The sequence below is a fragment of the Lissotriton vulgaris genome, chromosome 3_1, assembly GCF_964263255.1.
Source record: "Lissotriton vulgaris chromosome 3_1, aLisVul1.2, whole genome shotgun sequence".
NCBI lineage: Eukaryota > Metazoa > Chordata > Amphibia > Caudata > Salamandridae > Lissotriton > Lissotriton vulgaris.
The window spans coordinates 1,010,759,729-1,010,778,350 of record NC_141689.1 but is presented as its reverse complement, the minus strand read 5'-3'; the positions used below and the strand labels follow the sequence as shown (position 1 = coordinate 1,010,778,350).

General features: G+C 47.1%; 1 protein-coding gene across 1 annotated transcript in view; it reads right to left on the bottom strand.

Moving 5' to 3' along the window:
- Nucleotides 1-17,612, bottom strand: part of LURAP1L (leucine rich adaptor protein 1 like) — a 113,930-nt gene extending 96,318 nt beyond the window's left edge. The window contains exon 1 of the mRNA XM_086961384.1: nucleotides 16,837-17,612. Within this exon, the coding sequence (XP_086817510.1) occupies nucleotides 16,837-17,046 (210 nt within the window). The 5' untranslated portion in view covers nucleotides 17,047-17,612. The remainder of the gene's footprint in view (nucleotides 1-16,836) is intronic.
- Nucleotides 17,613-18,622: the final 1,010 nt, after the last annotated feature.

Below are 18,622 nucleotides of genomic sequence, written 5' to 3'. Positions count from 1 at the left end.
AGCTACTGTTCTCCAGTTGCAGCAGGTCCAGCGGTATCCTGTGCCATAGGTTAGTGTCCCCTTTGGGCAACCAGTCTGCACTCTGATGACTCTCCCAGGTCTGCCTGACTCTGGTGCAAATTTTGAGTGTCGATAAGTGGTCTTCTTGGCTGCCCAAGGGTGGTTAGCGGCGATCCGTTGAGGTGGCTACCAACCAGCCAAAACGGACTAACAGAGCTTTTATGGCCCTGGATCTGGAACAGGGAGTCTTGGAGTTCACCTTTTCAGGCCAGGCCTCTGGAGTCAGAAACACTTCTCTCCATGCTAGTCCAAGGAGCAACAGTTGCAGTCCAGCAGTTGGTGCAGCCGCTCTTGCCAGGTCCAGGGATCAGCAGGGTGGTCCTTCTTCGGCCCTTTCTCCAGCTCCGTTGCACTCTGAGGTTCAGGTTGCTAGAGGTGCCATACTGATGCCCAGAAAGTGCCCTGTAGATCTCATACAGTGAAAATGAGTGTTGGTAATTTTGCCCTTTTGAAGGGTCTCCCTTGATTTGTTGTGCCTTTTGCTGAACCCTATATTTGGTGGGCTAGAACGTTGTACACTTTACCACTGATAACCAGCTGTGAAGTTTTGGGGTTATTCCTTTCAACATGATAACATTGGTATACTCCTAATTAGCATATTTAATTACCTATAGAGCCCAGGTATTTGTTACCAAGATGTACCTGGGGCTTGTATATTAAATGTCACGAATGGACTGCTGCACCCATTGTGCTATCCACTACAGTGACCATGTAAACATGACTGCAGGCCTGCCAACAGTAGCCTGGCTGTGCAGGTTTTAACTGCAAATTCAACCTGTCAAAATACCCACTTCGGCAGACCTAAACCTTCCTTTGAGATAGTAATAAGGAACCCCCAAGTAGGCCTTATTGCCCTTAAGGCAGAGTGCATGGTATTTCAAAATAGGACATGTAAACATTTCATGCTAAACATGTCCTTAAAGTGAAAAAGTCACAAAATGTATTTTCATTGTAGCAGAGTTGGCTGTTCCATAGGAATGTCGTAATTGGCTTGGCTGCGTTAGCGATTAGCTGAACCTACACGTTGTCCTCCTTAACTTGGCTATATACGAAAACGCCATCTTGAATACTACGGCGGCCATCTTAGATCATAAGCGGCCTCGTGGCCGGCGTGCCCTTTAGTCCGTTGTCCGTTCCAATGACCACTTCAGTCTGCCCTGCAACAGGCTATTTTTAGTACTGGTCAAGCTTGCACATGCGCAGTCTCAACTGACCAGTAAGCCTTTAGGAATGTGCGCCAAACTGACCAGCGGAGTTGTGCCCCCTCCAATGAGCTGGCAGTGTTCCAAAACATGACCATATATGTACATAAATGTGTCCTAACTTGTGCCGCCTATCTTTTATTGCCCCAAACTGTATATAAATCGGGGTCACACCGGTGTTCGTTGTGATACCTCTTGCATTACCGAAGGGTGCTGTTTGAGTGTACCACCACCCCATGGGGTCTTAATAAACTTGTTCTTTGCCTTTTACAGTTTCCGTGCCAACAGTTCTTGAATGTAAGTGGGTTATCTTCGGAGCATGTAGGCCTTGGGAACCCTGATTTACTTCAAATTGGCGACCACGAAGGGACTCATCGGCGACTCGGATGCCCGAAGGAGAGGTCGTGACGAAGGCTTGGAAACTCGCCATGGACGCGCGCTGCCACGAGTGACCCGAGTCTTGGCTGCCACGGTGTTTCTTCCTTTCCTTCCGATCTGACCTTCCAGGTGGCGCCGGTCTCCGACTGAGTTTTCGAGTGTCTGCATCGCTGAGACAGTGCCGTTTGGCTGATTTGGCTTACAAGACCTTGGCAGTTGGAATCTGGACGTTTGAGAAGTTGGGTAAGCTTTGTGTTCGGTAAGGTAGTCTTCGGACGCTTACTGAAGTTCTATGATTTGTGATCGGTAAGGTAGTCCTTGGACGCTTGCCGAAGTCCTACGATCTATGTTTTTGATTTGAGTTAGCTAACATTGTGATTTTGTGATCTTTGAACTTATATGTGTAGTGCACTTCACATAGGCAGGCATGTAGAGATGTTTCTCTAACTTTGTTTCTTCCTCTGAGCGGCACAATCGTGTGAAGTACTGTAAGTGCCATTTTGTCCGGTGTCACGCTTTCGTGATACTTTTCGAACATGCCTGTTTTCAGCACACTCCGAGGGATGTGCTGTCTTGGAGAGGGTACCTCAATTAGGTTAGCAGAAGCACAGCCGGCTCCCCCAGAGGGAACACCAAATCGTGAGATGTATATAAAATTTGGCCTTCCCCCTATAATGTACAGCAAATTATGGCATAAGTATACAAAGTCGGATCCTGAATTGCAATGGCCTCTACATGGGTCGTTCGATTTACGTAAAGTACAGTTTGTGGAACAATGTTTGTTTCAACGCAGGTCTAGACAAAATATGTTTGATTGTGTGCGAATGTGGGAAAAAGCGGTGAGTGAGCGTATGAAGCGTGAAGTTGCCTTGGCGGACAAAGAGCAGCGCAAGGCTGCTCGGGATAAGGCTTTACAGCTTGAGGAAAAGGAGGCTCAGGAGAAGAAAGAGAGGGAGGAACGGGAACGTAAATTGCAAACGACTGGTCAATTTCCTATCCGTCGACCGCTTTATCCTGTCCTTAATAATGAGACTGATGATTTTTCATTGCTAGATCGGTCACCGCCTCCGTATGTTTCGCCGACGGCACCAGCTGCAGATTCGGAGGACGATGGACAGGATAAGTCGGAACAGAAGGGGGTATCTGCTCTCAGGTTTACTGCGGAGAGGTCCGCACATTTACTTAGTTGGGCTCGCAAAGTGAATAAGAAGTGTGTTTCTCAGGATCAGTTGCTTGCGGAGAAAAAGGCGTGGTCGGATCTTGAATTGATGTATTTTTTATCTAGTTTGGCAGATGAAGTTGTTGCTGCATATCGTGAACATTCTGTCACGTTAGAACCTAAATCGTTGTCAGTGTATCGTGAGAATTTGGTTAAAGGTGTATTTGATCTTGCAGATGTCGATGACCTATTCACGCAACTGATCCAGCTGCGAGACAAAACGACGAAATTGCGGGAGGAGCGGAAAAGGAGGCAAAAGGAGTCCGAATTGGAGAATAACGGGCAGGCTAAGGAGTGTTCTCTCCGTGGTTCAGATAAGAGTTCTGCGTTGCATGTTATGCCTATGCGTGAAGCCGCGCCTTTGTATGTTCCACCTAAAGGGGACGGTACAGATGATGATAAATTATCGAAAGATGCGAAAGGGTATTTTGTATATAACTGGGTATACACGCCTTGGAATAGAGCAGATGTTATGGCATTGAAAAACTCTTTACCTGATCTTCGAAAAAATCCGGCGGCATTTTATGAAGGGGTGGAAGGGGCTATTTCGTCTTGTGTGATGACTCTTGTGGATATAGATTTGTTTTTTGGGCTAATTCTGCCACCTGATATGTGGAGACAAATTCGTAAAAATAATGATGAAACGATACTGGGGGGCACATGGAAGGAAATAAATGCTGCCGATTTAGATAGGGAACCGGCATGTAAGCCTTGTCAGTTAATTCTAGATCTTCCGGCGGCTATTTTGAATAAATTAAAGACGCTTGTTCCCTCTAAAAAGATTGATTGGACTATGCTAACGTCGTGCAAACAGAAACCCGATGAAACGGTCTCAGACTTCTTTACACGCTTCGAGGAGGCATTCCATGATTACAGTGGTCAATCTTTAACAGACGATACGGGTCGGCATCTGTTTGTAGATAAGTATGTGGCTAATCTCCTACCGGAGATTGCAAAACGATTGAAGTCGAGTGAAAGTTCTTGGGCCACGGCGACCCCTGCGTCCTTGTTAACTATGGCTCAGTATTATGAGCGGCAGGAATTGGAGGCTAAAGAAAGTGTTGAGAAAAAGGCGAAGGAATTGAAAACGAAGGTGATGTTGGGGCAGGTTCGGGGAACACAGGGTAGAGGGAATGATAGAGGTAGACGGGGTGGAGGAAATACGTCGTATGGTCGTACGGACATTGCGGAGGATCAGTGCGCTTATTGTAAGGAGTTTGGGCATTGGGCCGAAGATTGTCCGCTACTTCGTGAGCAGCGTAGTCAGCGTGGTCGAGGAGGTGGAAGGTCGAGAGGAGGTTATACTGGAGCGAGAGGTAGCGGAAGTGATCGTGGAAGGGTTGAGGAGAGGGGCCGTGGCCAGGATGAACGAAATACGTTTGATAGGCGGAATCAATATCAGATTTCGGAGGGAGAGAATGTGGAACACCAGGATTATGTGCATGCATAGGACTGCGTAGGATGGGGTAAGGAATCAGTTGAAGTGCCGGTAGATCAGCAGGGTCCATATGTAACAGCGGGTATTCTGGGTTCTACTGATCAATTTCTTGTCGACACTGGGGCTACACGTAGCGCTTTGTCGAAAAACTTGGTTCCGAGGGCTCCCCTGTCTGGCGAAATGATTACATGTGTAGGGTTTGATGGCACACCCTCCCCCAGCCCATTGTCCAAGCCCCTTGCACTATGTCTTGACAAATACTTTAGTTTTGGTCAATTCTTGTTATCACCCCATACACCAGACAATATCCTGGGTATTGACTTGCTTAAATATTTTCGAGCAACGATACGTTGCGCCCCTGAGGGAGTGCGGGTTATCCTGAATGATAATTATCCTGACCCCGATAGGTTTTACGCCATCTTAGATGTTCCAGCTTTGGCCTCTTTACCGCATACGTTATGGGCGACCTCAGATACGGATGTGGGAGAGATGCGTATTCCACCAATACACATTACTGTTAAGGAGGGGGCCCCTCTACCACGGGTGCCACAATATAAGATCTCGAGAGAGGGTGAAATTGCATTGACACGCATTGTTCAGGATTTGATTTCTGCAGGGGTTGTGGAGGAGGTCCGTTATAATGTTTGCAACAGTCCTATTCTTCCGATCCTTAAGAGAGACACTGAGGGCAAAATCTATCGCTTTATTATTGATTTGCGAGAGATCAACAAAATTGTCATTCCCCAATACCCGGTGGTGTCCGATATTATGACCCTGCTTACCTTGGTTCCACCAACGGCCACCACGTTTAGCGTCATTGATTTAAAGAATGCGTTCTTTTCCATCCCTGTTCATCCTGATAGCAGATACCTGTTTGGCTTTACGCTCAATAATAAATCATATAGATTTTGTCGTGTTCCCCAAGGTTATACTGAAAGCCCTAGCATCTACAGCCAGGTTTTGAAAAGGCAGCTTGATTTGTTTAAATTGCAGTCTGGCGTTGCTCTCATCCAGTACGTGGATGACCTTCTGCTTGCTGCTGACACTTATGCACAATGTGAAGTAAGTACAATTGCGTTGCTTTCCTTTTTGGCGCAGAACAATCATAAGGTTTCGAAAAAGAAGCTCCAATATTGTAGACCCCAGGTGACCTACCTCGGTCATCTGTTGTCTAAGGAGGGGCGTGCATTAACATCTGATCGAATTCAAGCAATTCTAGACACACCAGTCCCCTGCACGCAGAGAGATGTACGTGCCTTCATAGGGTTGACGTCCTTTTGTAGACAATGGATTATGGGTTTTTCACACATTATAAAACCCTTGCTAGCGTTATTGTCCAAAGCTACACCAATGCCCTTAGCATGGACAGATGAATATCAGAAGGCTTTTGAACAGTTGAGACAGGCCCTTTGTTCCGCACCCGTGTTAGGCACACCAGACTACACGAAACTTTTCACATTGTACGTGCACGAGAATGATGGGTGCGCGTTGTCAGTGTTAGTGCAACTACACGGGGATAAGCAGAGACCATGTGCATACTTCTCTGCCATTCTGGATCCTGTAGCGCGAGGGTTGCCTGGGTGTTTTCGAGCGGTAGCAGCAACAGCAGTGGCCATACGACAGAGTGAGGGAATAGTGTTATCACACAAACTGTTGGTGTTAGTTCCTCACGCAGTAGATGCCCTGCTAAACCAAACAAAGACCCAATACCTTACGAGTGCACGGCTAACAGGATATGAGCTGACACTCTTGGCGCCACATATTACACTGAAAATATGCGCTACTTTGAACCCTGCCACTTTATTGCCCTATCCGGCCGAGGAGGGTCAGGAAGAAAAACATCATGATTGTGTTTTCCTGACCGAGGAACAGACAAAGGGTCGTGTCGATTTACAGGATGTCCCACTTCCAGATGTGGATGGGGAACTGTGGGTTGATGGATCATGTGTAAGGCTGCCAGATGGTACGACTTCCGCAGCCTATGCGATCACGACACTTAAGACAGTGGTAGAAACAGCTAGGATACCACAAAAATCGGCTCAGGCAGCAGAGCTGATAGCCTTAACAAGAGCCTGCGAATTGAGTACTGGTCTATGTGTGAACATATACACGGACAGCCGGTATGCCTTCGGAGTGGCACATGACTTCGGGCTACTCTGGAGAGAACGTGGGTTTTTGACATCACATGGAGAGCACATTATGCACGGAGAGCTAGTGCGTGATCTCCTAAATGCGCTGCTTGGCCCAAAGAAAGTAGCGATAGTGAAGTGCAGTGCCCATAAAAAGATCACGGATAAAGTGGGCCAAGGAAATGCCTTTGCAGACAGCATAGCAAGACAAACGGCTATGTCCCGAACTAGCTCCCCCATGTACGTGATACAGTCACAGGCTGAACGATGGAGTGATGCTAGGGCAGAAATACTGGATATTCAAAAATCAGCTACTGAATCTGAACTTGCGGCATGGGCAGTAGATGGGGTACTAGATGACGAGGGTTGTTGGAGAAGCAAAGACATGGAGAAGTGGAAATTGCCTGCGGCTTACTTGCAGGCGATGGTCCAGATGACACATGGACTGGCGCATGTCGGAGCTCTTGCAATCACTCGGCTTTTAACACGAGTTTGGGAACATCCTGAGATTGCTAACACTGCGAAGAGAGTAGTGCAGACCTGCCTGGTTTGTTTACAGCACAATCCTGGAAAGGGGACCCATACTCCGAAAGGAGGGTTCGTTCCACCTTCTGCACCATTTGAGGTACTCCAAATGGATTACATCCAACTCGAGCGCTGCAATAACCTGAAGTACGTCCTAGGGGTGGTATGTGCTTTTAGCAAATGGGTTGAGGCCTACCCCACGAAAGACAATACGGCTCTGACAACAGCTAAGGTGTTGCTTAAGGAATTCTTTCCTCGCTTTGGAGTTTGTAAATTTCTGTGGAGCGATAATGGGCCCCATTTTGTTGGAAAGATTGTGGAATATGTACTGAAGGGGTTAGGGATTCAGCAGAAGTTCCACGCTGTATTCCACCCTCAGTCAGCAGGTCTGGTCGAGCGGTATAATGCGACGTTGAAGCTCAAACTGGCCAAAATTGTGGCGTCTACATCGTTGAAGTGGCATGATGCTTTGCCGCTAGCACTACTCTCTCTTAGATCAGTACCCCACTCACGAACTGGCCTTACGCCCTATGAGGTGGTGTTTGGGCGCCCGATGAATATCTGGGGGGTGCCCAAGCCGCGATTAATACATGATGTGCCTTGCGTTATGATGAATGACTATCTGGCACGATTAACAAATGATTTGCTCTCTATTCATCAACAGGTTCGAGAAGCGCTCCCTGACAACTCTACTGGAGAGGGCCATGATCTCCGCCCTGGTGACCATGTGATGATTCGCTCGTTTGAGAGAGCAAGCAGTCTGGAGCCCAGGTGGAAGGGCCCCGAACAGGTCCTCCTTGCAACCCGCACCGCTGTACGAGTGACCAACAGGAAGCGGTGGGTGCATTCGACACATTGTCGCCGTGTCTCCCCGGATCTGGTGACTCCTGCTGTATTGACCGACTACAAAGAGATCTTGGAGAAAGAAAAGAGCCCAGCTGTGACGTCGGCCGAAGTTGAGGGAGCCTTCCCGGATCACGCTGCTGCCGGACGAGAGCGCTACAACTTGCGTCCTCGATGAGAAGATTTATTTTGTATTTTTAAGACTGGTTGGTTACCGCTCCAGGTTTGTGAAACGGAAACCGGGAATTCCAAGGGGGGGGGATCAGTTCTGCCAGTGTAGCGACACCCGTCTTGGCCCGGAGAAGAAAACAACGGCTACCTCGGAGTTCAGCACTGTATTTTTCTTTTTTAGGTATACACGCACGTGTATCTGAGACTTTGCAAACAATTTGTGCTATTTAAGACTTTGCACGAACATTTCTGAACTATGGCAACAATGGCTTCACGTGATAAGAAAGTATTGGGTGCCTTTCTTTTTGTTCTGACTATTGTGGTGATAGCTGTTATAGCCTGGGTAGTTGAACTTGTGGCGCCTGTACGTGAACATTTGCTGCCGACTACCCCGGCTCCGTCTGAACATTTTCATTTTACATTACCCTTTCATGAAGAACGTCATAGGCAAACGTATCTAAATAACAGCTTCATTCAGATTCTTCACCACACACATAACATGACCAATACCTCAAATTGTTGGGTGTGTGGGATGTTGCCAGGGCACCAAAAGAGAGGGGGCACCCCACTTATTCCACTCCCGTTTTCACATAATGGATCATGCAACGCTTGGTACACCCTCCTTTTTACTCTGAGATGGCCAACTAAAGGGGGGGTGCTTTTCCGTTTGAATAAAGTATGTTCCCATGACAAGGATGGGTTTCCACGGGCTGAGGGTACTCGATTTGAATGGGAAGAGTACAGGCCCGATAACGTGTCTGCCCCACGTGTGTACAGCAACCAGAGGAATATTAATGTATCAAGTGCACATGTCATTAATGTCATTGCCACAAAAGCCGATTTATGTATCAGAAATAAGGGTTCGATTGCAGTGGGGAAAAGCGAATGTAATACCACTCTCACTTTTGATAGCCCGAATGGCATCTCATTTGTTGCATCACGGAATACGTATTTTATTTGTGGAACGAAGGGTTACCATCAGCTTCCATTGGGGTGGTTGGGCACATGCTATGTATCGTTTGTACTACCACCTGTATTTATTGCCCCACCAATGTATCACAATGATTAGACGTTATATCATGACTTCGTCCTGAATAGGGTTAAGCGAACTGTTGTTCTGGATGACATTGACCAGACTGATACTGCCTTGCAACAGTATGTGGACTTTAATTTGGGACTATTCTCCTTTGTGGGGGCCGCACTGAACAGCCGGAAAATCAGACGACTGACACGTGTTGTCGAGGCTGTAGCGAATGACACTGCCATTGCCCTGGGGAACATTACCGAGGAACCACAGATTTCCAGGATTGTTACGCTCCAAAACAGGATGGTGTTGGATGTCGTTTTGGCTGATCGTGGGGGGGCATGTAGAATTATCGGAAGCAGCTGTTGTGTATATGTTCCGGACAATTCTCCATCTGTTTATGATGCCATCTCCAAGCTTCACAAGATTGCAGCTGAAATACACCCAGACAATGGAACTTGGACACTTTCGGGATGGTTCTGGTCCATGCTTGCTACTTGGGGCTGGAAACTGTTGACGATTCTGTGTATACTTGTGGGAGCAATGTTTTTCATATGCCTATGTATTCAATGTGGCCCAGCCCTATGTTCTATGTGCCTATCAGCCTGCATACCATCAAGACGAGCTCTTGCTCATGACAAAATGATGCTTCATAAAGAAGTAACACAAATCATGTTAATAGATATTGAGGACGAACATCCTGATTATGTTCATTATGAGGTAGATTCAGCTAAACGCTAAAAGGGTCGTCTGTCGTAATTGGCTTGGCTGCGTTAGCGATTAGCTGAACCTACACGTTGTCCTCCTTAACTTGGCTATATACGAAAACGCCATCTTGAATACTACGGCGGCCATCTTAGATCATAAGCGGCCTCGTGGCCGGCGTGCCCTTTAGTCCGTTGTCTGTTCCAATGACCACTTCAGTCTGCCCAGCAACAGGCTATTTTTAGTACTGGTCAAGCTTGCACATGCGCAGTCTCAACTGACCAGTAAGCCTTTAGGAATGTGCGCCAAACTGACCAGCGGAGTTGTGCCCCCTCCAATGAGCTGGCAGTGTTCCAAAACATGACCATATATGTACATAAATGTGTCCTAACTTGTGCCGCCTATCTTTTATTGCCCCAAACTGTATATAAATCGGGGTCACACCGGTGTTCGGTGTGATACCTCTTGCATTACCGAAGGGTGCTGTTTGAGTGTACCACCACCCCATGGGGTCTTAATAAACTTGTTCTTTGCCTTTTACAGTTTCCGTGCCAACAGTTCTTGAATGTAAGTGGGTTATCTTCGGAGCATGTAGGCCTTGGGAACCCTGATTTACTTCAGGAAAGCACTGTGATCCGATGATAATTTTAATAATTGTTATCCTCACCTAGGAAACTGCTCCAAGTTTAATTTTAAAACTTTTTGAAATATTTATTACAAGCCCGACTTACTGGCGATGTTGGATTATTAATACCTATTTTGGTAAAATGCATTTTAGAAAGTTACCTTTTCCCTGCCTTAAGTCCCTAGAAGCTAAATCTGTATTTTGGTCTCCCTCTTCTGCTAGCAATAATTAGCATTCCATTAGGCATGAATGATATGTGAACTTGTCCCAGGACAGTTACAAAAAAAAAAGCCTTGGGTGTGGGGAGGTGTTCTTGTGCCCTTGACAGGATGGCCTGTGAGCTGGGTCCAAGGACATGATTAACTTCGAAGAGGCTTACCCGGTCACAGGCAGATGTAGCTAGCACCCAGACCTGCACCCTTTTTTTGTCCCCTTAGCTAGACGGGCCTCCATCACAGTGGGCCTCTTAATGAAATCAGTGTCAGATCCAGCTGGAATGTCAAGACCTGCTTGACCGGCCTGCTGAGGTTTTTCATATGACATTTGGGGCCCACTTCCAAGGAGGGAAGCTGAATGCCAAACAAATGTATGTGAAACCACTGTCTGGTGCCTAAGAACTCAGCTTTGTTCTAACAGAGTAGCGCTGAAACGTTCCAACCACTCACCCCCAGTATCAGATCTGGGTTTAATCCATCATTCTTTTGCTCAATATGCCACCCCAATTTGTACCCAGCCATATGCAAATCAGTCTTGATACTGTTCCTCTTGGGAATATTCCAGCCCGACCTGCCAGACCATGTCCTCCCTGAACGGGAAACTAGCATCCTGGGACTGGTTTTGAGGTATTACCCCGCATCAGCCAGGCTAGCTTGAATCCAGTGGCACAGAGAGCAAGGGACCCACGTATGGGCATATCCTTGGCCACTTAGAGCGAACATAGCTAACAAAACAAGATGAAGGCTGGGTCCAAACTGGAATGGTGTGCTGAGCAAAATAACGATGGATTAAACCCAGATCCATGACTGGAGTGAATGTTTGACAATGTTCAACATTCCGTCCATCATCGTTTTGTGTTGCATTTTCACTGTTAACTGGAAGGGTATGCCTAGACGTGGGCCCCGTGCTCGCTACGCCACCAGTTTCAAGCTAGACTGGCTGATAAAGGGTTATGCCCAGAAACTTGTCCCAGGATGCTTGTTTTCTGATCCAAGGAGGACCTAGCCTGGCAGTTTGGGCTGGACTGTTCCCGTGGGGAACAGGGTCAAAGCTGATTTGCATATGGCTGGGTCCAAACTGGAATGACGTGGTGAGCAAAATAATGATGGATCAAACCCAGATCTGTGACTGGGGGGGAATGTTTGACAATGTTCAACATTCCATCCATCATCTTTTTGTGTTGCACCTTTTAAGTGTAAACAGTTTACCGCAAACATTAGTAATAAACTCTGCTACTGTAGCTTCCAGGAGATGCTCTACATTATAGGTAGAGGAACTGCACCGTTCAACCAGAGCCCAAATTCAGCATTCAGAATCTTTCCATGAAAAGGGTTGAGAGGCCAAGCCTGCCCAGATCAGAACCTGCAACTAATGGCCCAGCCGAGTGGTCCTCAAAGCTGGTCTGCTGCATAGAACTTTCACTCTATGAGAACATCGAGGGAATGTGTTGGTGTGTGTTCTGGCACAGCAGTTCCTTGCATCTGCTAAACTTTTTTCTGTGACCAATTATGTTATGGTGGCTGGTATGCATATACCCTGCCTTTATATCACTTCTGCTATACCAGAAGATAGCTCGAGTATATGAGGTGTACCTTACATGGCAATCTTTCTACGGTGCCATATGGCTGGGTGCATCTGTTTGGTACACTGAGCATTTTTTATTTCTTGTCCTGTGACTAATGATAGTGTGAGTGTGTGTGCTACACACGCATTGCCACATCTCTTCTGTGACTTGGACGGTCTGAAATCTTAAATTGTATACTACATCTGCCACTAAAGAATTCTTCTCCCGCTCCCCTGGAGAGGTGGTTCCAGGGAGCAGTCCTCAAGGACACACCGCTGCCACTGCTCATTCCACCCTCATGACCCACACTATGGCTGTCCCACAGCATCCACGACCAGCGACTCGAGAGCTCTGCGACTGCCGGCAAGCAGTGTAGTCTCATGTGCAGTGCCCATTAATCTGCCACACGAGGCACTGCATGACACACTAAGAAAATGAGCTGTTGACTAAAGAACAGTTCAGAAGAAGAGGATGGCAGTCTTGGCTAGAAAGGGAGTAGAAGTTGCAATTTTACTTATCCCTTGATCCGTAGGCAAAAGAGTGAGCCACAGGCTACTAACCGATTAACTGTAGGTGGTATATATCGAAGAGAAATGTGAATGTAATTAAACATATTTCTTTGTAATACTTTATTCAATAAATATATCACAAAAGTACAGACATAAAAATACATAAGACAATTTACCAAGTATTACTACAATTTCATTAAAAATCATCAATACAAACAGGTTAAAAATAGAAGGAGGTCTACACAGAGTTAAAAAAAAAATACATTTGTGGTGTTAATCTGATCAAACATTGCATAACAACCTTGACCGGATAAACCAAGCACTGGCAAGGTACTTGGCGACCCCGCAAACAATGTACATAGAGGGAGGTAGTGTTAGTTAAAATAATACGCAGAGCTGATCTATGATCTCTAACTCCCAACTCCCTACACACAGGTTTTAACCATTTTGCTCTAACCTGCTTATAGGCTTTACATGCTAACAAAAAGTGGCCAAGGGATTCTTCCAGACATGGACAACCTGGGCAATTTAAGTCATGCACCCTCCTGACCTTCCACCCTTCCGTAAATTTTTTGAGGGGGAGGGTACTGTATCTTAGTTTCAGGAACAAAGTTCTATCTCCAGGGGTCTGGAGGAAGTCCAGGAATGGTTCTAGCTTTCTGGAAGGTTTATGTTCAAGAAAGGTATTCGTCAAAGGTCCCCAACTTGTATTATTGGGGTCCTTGGCCTCTAAACAATCCCAGTATAATTTTTTAACAATTTGTTTACCATTACTGCAAATATTCTATTGAAAGCAATAAAAAAAGTAAAATATTGTTTACAAACCGGAAGTCTACTTTAACACTACATATATGAGACACAAAAGTACTGCCTAGACGTTCTTCCCACGCCACCATCCAAGAATAAGCTTTGATAGTCTTCACTAACCCTTGTAAGTCGTACCTAAAGAAGAGGTATTCAGCAATGCAGTGAGATTGCAGTAGTATTTAGTTCATGTGTTTCCAAGGACAAAGCCAATACTTGATGAGATTTATGTGAACATAAAAAAGAAATGTAAAAAAAAATAAAAAACCACAATAAGTATTTTCTAAATACTTGCTCCTGCAAAGCAAAACTCAGCTACCAGCTACGGTATATAAACCAACTCACTTCCAAGAAGTTAGATGAAACTATTAGACACAACTGCCTGCTGCAGGGAACTGAGTCACAGCTCTGGGGGTAATGTCCTGAATAAAAAATATAGAACTTTATCTAATGGAACTGTGCTCAAGATTTGGCAAACCGCAAATACACAGAATAACTTGTACCAGGAGTTCAAACGCAAGCATAAATATTGTCTCACTTTTGAAAAGATATGTTTGTTAGGGCTGACAGAACACTGGGTTCCATGACTTCTGTTTTACCACAGCTGATAACCTTTTATTAACTAAAGCAAGCTGTGGAAAAACGCTGACACGTCAGAATACCTTACTAATTGGAAAGAACCCCTTTCAGGTGAGGAGATCCGAATTGAACCCCCTACTTGAAAAAAGGCATATGAAGACAGGCCAGCAGCTTGAACATAAAAAACAAAGTACAGATAAAAAAATTTAAAAAATCTGCAAAATAAATCTCCCCGTTTCCAAAAAAAAGTGCACCAAACACACTAGATTGTAGAGAGGCCTTTTTACAGGACATTTGGAGATGGAGTACCGAGACAGACCTTGACAATAATAGTCATCACAGGACGGAAAAACAATCCTGTTTAGAAAAGCAATTAACAAAAGGAAGGAACATCTATCTTCTAGTACATTTAGCCCATTAAAATAGGGAGATTTCAAAATAAGTGTTCTTTTGAAAACAGCTACTAATATTCATCTGTACAGCCGCTGGATAAATAATAAAGGACAGTTTTTGCTGAGTTAGTGGCAAAGCTGCGGTCGCACCCTTTCTCTTGAGAGAGTCGATGTAAGACTTGGCGCTGAGCTGCGTGTGCACGCGCCAAGGAAGAGGAAACTGGACCACGCTCCCCCTCTGATGAATTAACACTTATGCACTTTACTTGTCCGGGTTTAGACCGGAAAACAGCAATCATGTTAACCAAGAAACAAGAGTAAACCTCTTACAACGGTGCGGAGGAGGGGGGGGGGGGGGCTAAGGTTATTGAGTATGGCTTGCAACAGTAGTGGTACTTTAAAGGGACGGGTAGCTGCACTTCGTGAAGTTGAAAGTTGGAGTACCTGCACTTTTTAACAGTGGTTCACTACTTTTAATTGGAGAGAATCTGCACTTCCAAAAGGGTACTCTGAAACAGTGAGCACCTGCACTTTTATATTTCCATTTGAAGCCCTGAGCAAAAATCATCACTGTTGAGGGCGAAGCCGGATACACAGCGTGCTGCCCTTCTCAAAGACGAGGCACAACTTTGTGTCAAGTGATCAAGAGCTGTCAAGGCTGCCAATGAGGGGCCGTGAGGCAATGCCTCTGTTGAGGGGCAGAAGTGTGAGTTGTCATTGGTGCGCTCCCTTCTTCTCTGGAGAGTTTATCCTTTGTTCGAACTCTGCTCAGACACCCTTCGTGTTTACAACACCATTCCACAGGGCGGGGGCACGTATACATTGCGTGAATTGTATCAATGGAATGCAATCTTCGGCCACAAGTGACTACCAGCCAAAGGGACGATACATATTTACCGAGAGGGCCAGGGTTGCCATGGGCTAGTTTCTGAGAGCCTGCGTCCCTCTACTTTTACGGGCATGGTCTCCTATTCTCTTTGGTAAGTTTTTTTTCACCCGGAGGGTGATAGCAAAAACAGGGGTGGCTCTAGGCTCATGGTGGCCCTGGGCAGGGAGCGTAGGTAGGGGGCCCCGGAAGAGGGGGTTCGGGCGGGGCGGAGCTCGGAGGTCAGTAAAGAGGGGGGGGGGGGCAGGGTGTTTTGGAAGTGGAACAGAGCCGGAGCCCGCCAAATCCCTGCCAGGGGCCGCCACCAAATATGTATCCATCCTCAGAGGATTATTATATTGAGGATATATATTGGCGTGGTGGCCCCTGGTGTTTGGTGGCCCTGTGCAGGCGCACAGCTTGCACATGCCTAAGGCCGCCCCTAGCAAAAAAATGCAGAGCCCGATAGGGACCCGTCTAAACAACTACTTTTTAGAATGGCCAACCCGGCCCACAAAGCCCTGCCGATAGTGGTCTCACTTTCACACACAAATTGGGGGCTGATTTGCAGCAGCACCACCCTACTCCCTTGCCAGCTGTCAACAGCTGTGCACCGCTCACTGGCAGCAGCGCCCCTCGCTGCTGTTCACTGATAGGAGCTGCAGCCCCCGCGGGCCCTGTCGTACATCAGTACTAAGTCTGTTCGTCATAGACAGACTGCACCGCTGCAGGGCCGGTCGATAACCCACTTCTGTACCAGTCCACAGCAACAACCCCCCCCCCCCCCCCCCCCCCCCCCCCCCAATCATCATTTGAGCAGGCATGCAACAACAACATCTGGCAAATACCACTGGCCCCTTGAGTATATTCAATATGTGTAGATTTATATAGTGCGGCGTAGGCATATCACCCGTAGGGTATCTAGATGCTATCCGCAGAGGCATAGTTGAGTCCCCTAACTGGACTGGTATAATGGAGCACTGTGATGAAGTCCGTCCCAGCAGAGCTCGTGTTCGGACCATCTCTCCCTCCCACGTTAGACTGCTCAGGACCATAAACATACATTTTATAAAAATCCAGAATGGCCAAGCCTGTGCCTAACCTAATGGACTGATCACTAGAAATCCCCCTGAATTAACAAGTAGAGCAGTAGCTCGCTATAGGTTGAGACTAGTATGGCTGTACCCCACTGGCGACAGGCTGCTCCCTTCATCACCGCCAGCAACATTCACAGCTGACTCACCGAATAAAGCAGCCTCCACTCCTGCAGATCAGTATTTAAGAGCGCGAGGACGCAGCAAATAACTGCACAATTAAAGCGAATGTATGGAATTGTTGTGCGCTGCATTCCTCTCAATGTAACTGCAATGAAAGTATTGTGAAGGGTTAGATAGTTGTGTTCTGAGATTATATTACAATGGGGACGCTACATTAACCTTGGCTTGCAGTTACACATATCCCAGGATCTTGAGAAAGCGCAACACCTGCAGGAGTGCGACTGAGCAGAGTAGTTTATTGCGAGGATCCTCGGGGCACAGCGCCCCCTTGAGGCACCGTTCGGTATCTTCGTGGAACAGCCAGTACTCACCATTTCTCGCTTGAGCAGGTGGATCTTCGCCTCCAGCCTCTCCAAGGCGCTGTCACCGGGGCCCCCGGATAGACTCGGGCGCTTGTCTCCGGGGGACTTTAAGCGGAAGCCCGCTTGGTCGTCCCGAAGGCACCTGGCTAAACTCTCAGGCACCTTCCGGCCCAGCTTCAGCTCCACATCCCTCAGGTCAGGGACGGGCGGCTCCTCCATAGCAGGCTCCGGCGAGTATTGAGCAGGCAGCAGCGCAGGGGTCCGTGTCGGCAGATATGCAGGGATGTAGCGCCTGTGCCAGCCCTGAAACAAGAAGCGCTGCAGAGCGTGCCAGCTGGAGCCCTCTGGCGCGGCTCCTCCGATCTGCAGACGCCGGTTGTGGCTGCGCAGCTGTCCGGGCTGCTGAGCAGACCGCAGGGGACAGACCGTCGGTCAGACTGCCCGAGGTTTTTACTGAGCCCTTCTCTGCAGGCACTCAGCGTTCCCTTCTGTGCTCCTACACTAACACGCCCTCCTGCGTGTCCCCACCTCTGCCCTCCGTTGTTGTTTCACCGAGGCCCGGTGTGGCAGATCTTCCCGTAGGTTCCCTCCACCTCTTTTCGGGCAGACATTCAGTCGCTCTCCTGCAGACGCTGAAACTTTAAACTCCGCCGCTGGCAGGTGCAGAAGGCGGCCTCCGCCTCCTGTATGGTAATACACCGAGCGGAGGGCGGGCCCGGGCGAGGAGACAGCGCAGAGCCCTCACAGTGGCACACGGCGTTCCCGGAGTCCGAGGGAGGCTCCCTGGCAGTAGTCAAAGAAGTGCATTAAAAAGTGTGGGAACTGTGATGCTGCCTGCAGCGGGGCGTGGTGAGTGAGCCTTGATGGTCAAAGGTGTGGCTTAAAAAATAAATATTTTGTAGCTTTTTTTCGGTTTTCCACTTCAGGTAACTACATATAAAATAATGCAGAGGAAATACAACATCATACATTATGAAACTCTATCAGTTAATGCACTGCATCAGAGAGCCATAGAATCCTTGTTGGTACAGTTGAGAATACCGACTAGTGAATGTTTTGTGCTACAAGGTCCCAGTCTGTGATAGGAAGCACTGTGTACATGTAAGTCATTATTTTAAACTTACATAACACAACACAGTGTAGGTTAGACTGCTACACAATGCGCCAAAAGGTTTAAGATAAAAAAATGCTTCCAGAAAATAGTGCTTTTTTTTTAAATAAATGTCTTTTAAAAGCACACACTTCACAGCTTTGCTGGTATCTCAGTTACAATACCACACAAAAGAATACATGTGTGTCATCAGGAAGGGTCAAGGTGTTCCCTCAATTAAAGCCAATACCGGCTTCCAAGCACCCTTTACATATGCAGATTGCCCAGTTGCGCACATTTATATTTCTTTCAAGCAAGCAGGTGCCCTGGCAAGAAGGCTTGTTAAGCTGTCTGCCCCTCCTCAGTTTCACAGCACAGGAGACTTTACACTTCAGCTAAAGCATTTCAGCTGTCGAAAGTAACTCTCTCGGGACGGTTATCTTTTCACAAAAAGTAGGGAAACTTTTTTTCTAAAATTAAAATGTAGATGCCACGCACTTCGACAACTGCTCCAGGGACAAGGTTTACCACAGGACAAGACAGGACAGCAGCAGGGTGTTCCAGTGCACCTTTAAATGCACGAATGGGAAATACACACGATAGGAGGAGTGCAAGAATGCACTGAAAGTTCCAATTTGCCACCACTTTATGCTCATGACCAGGACCACACTGGGAACTCCAAGCAGCCCTGGCAAATTTTGTCAG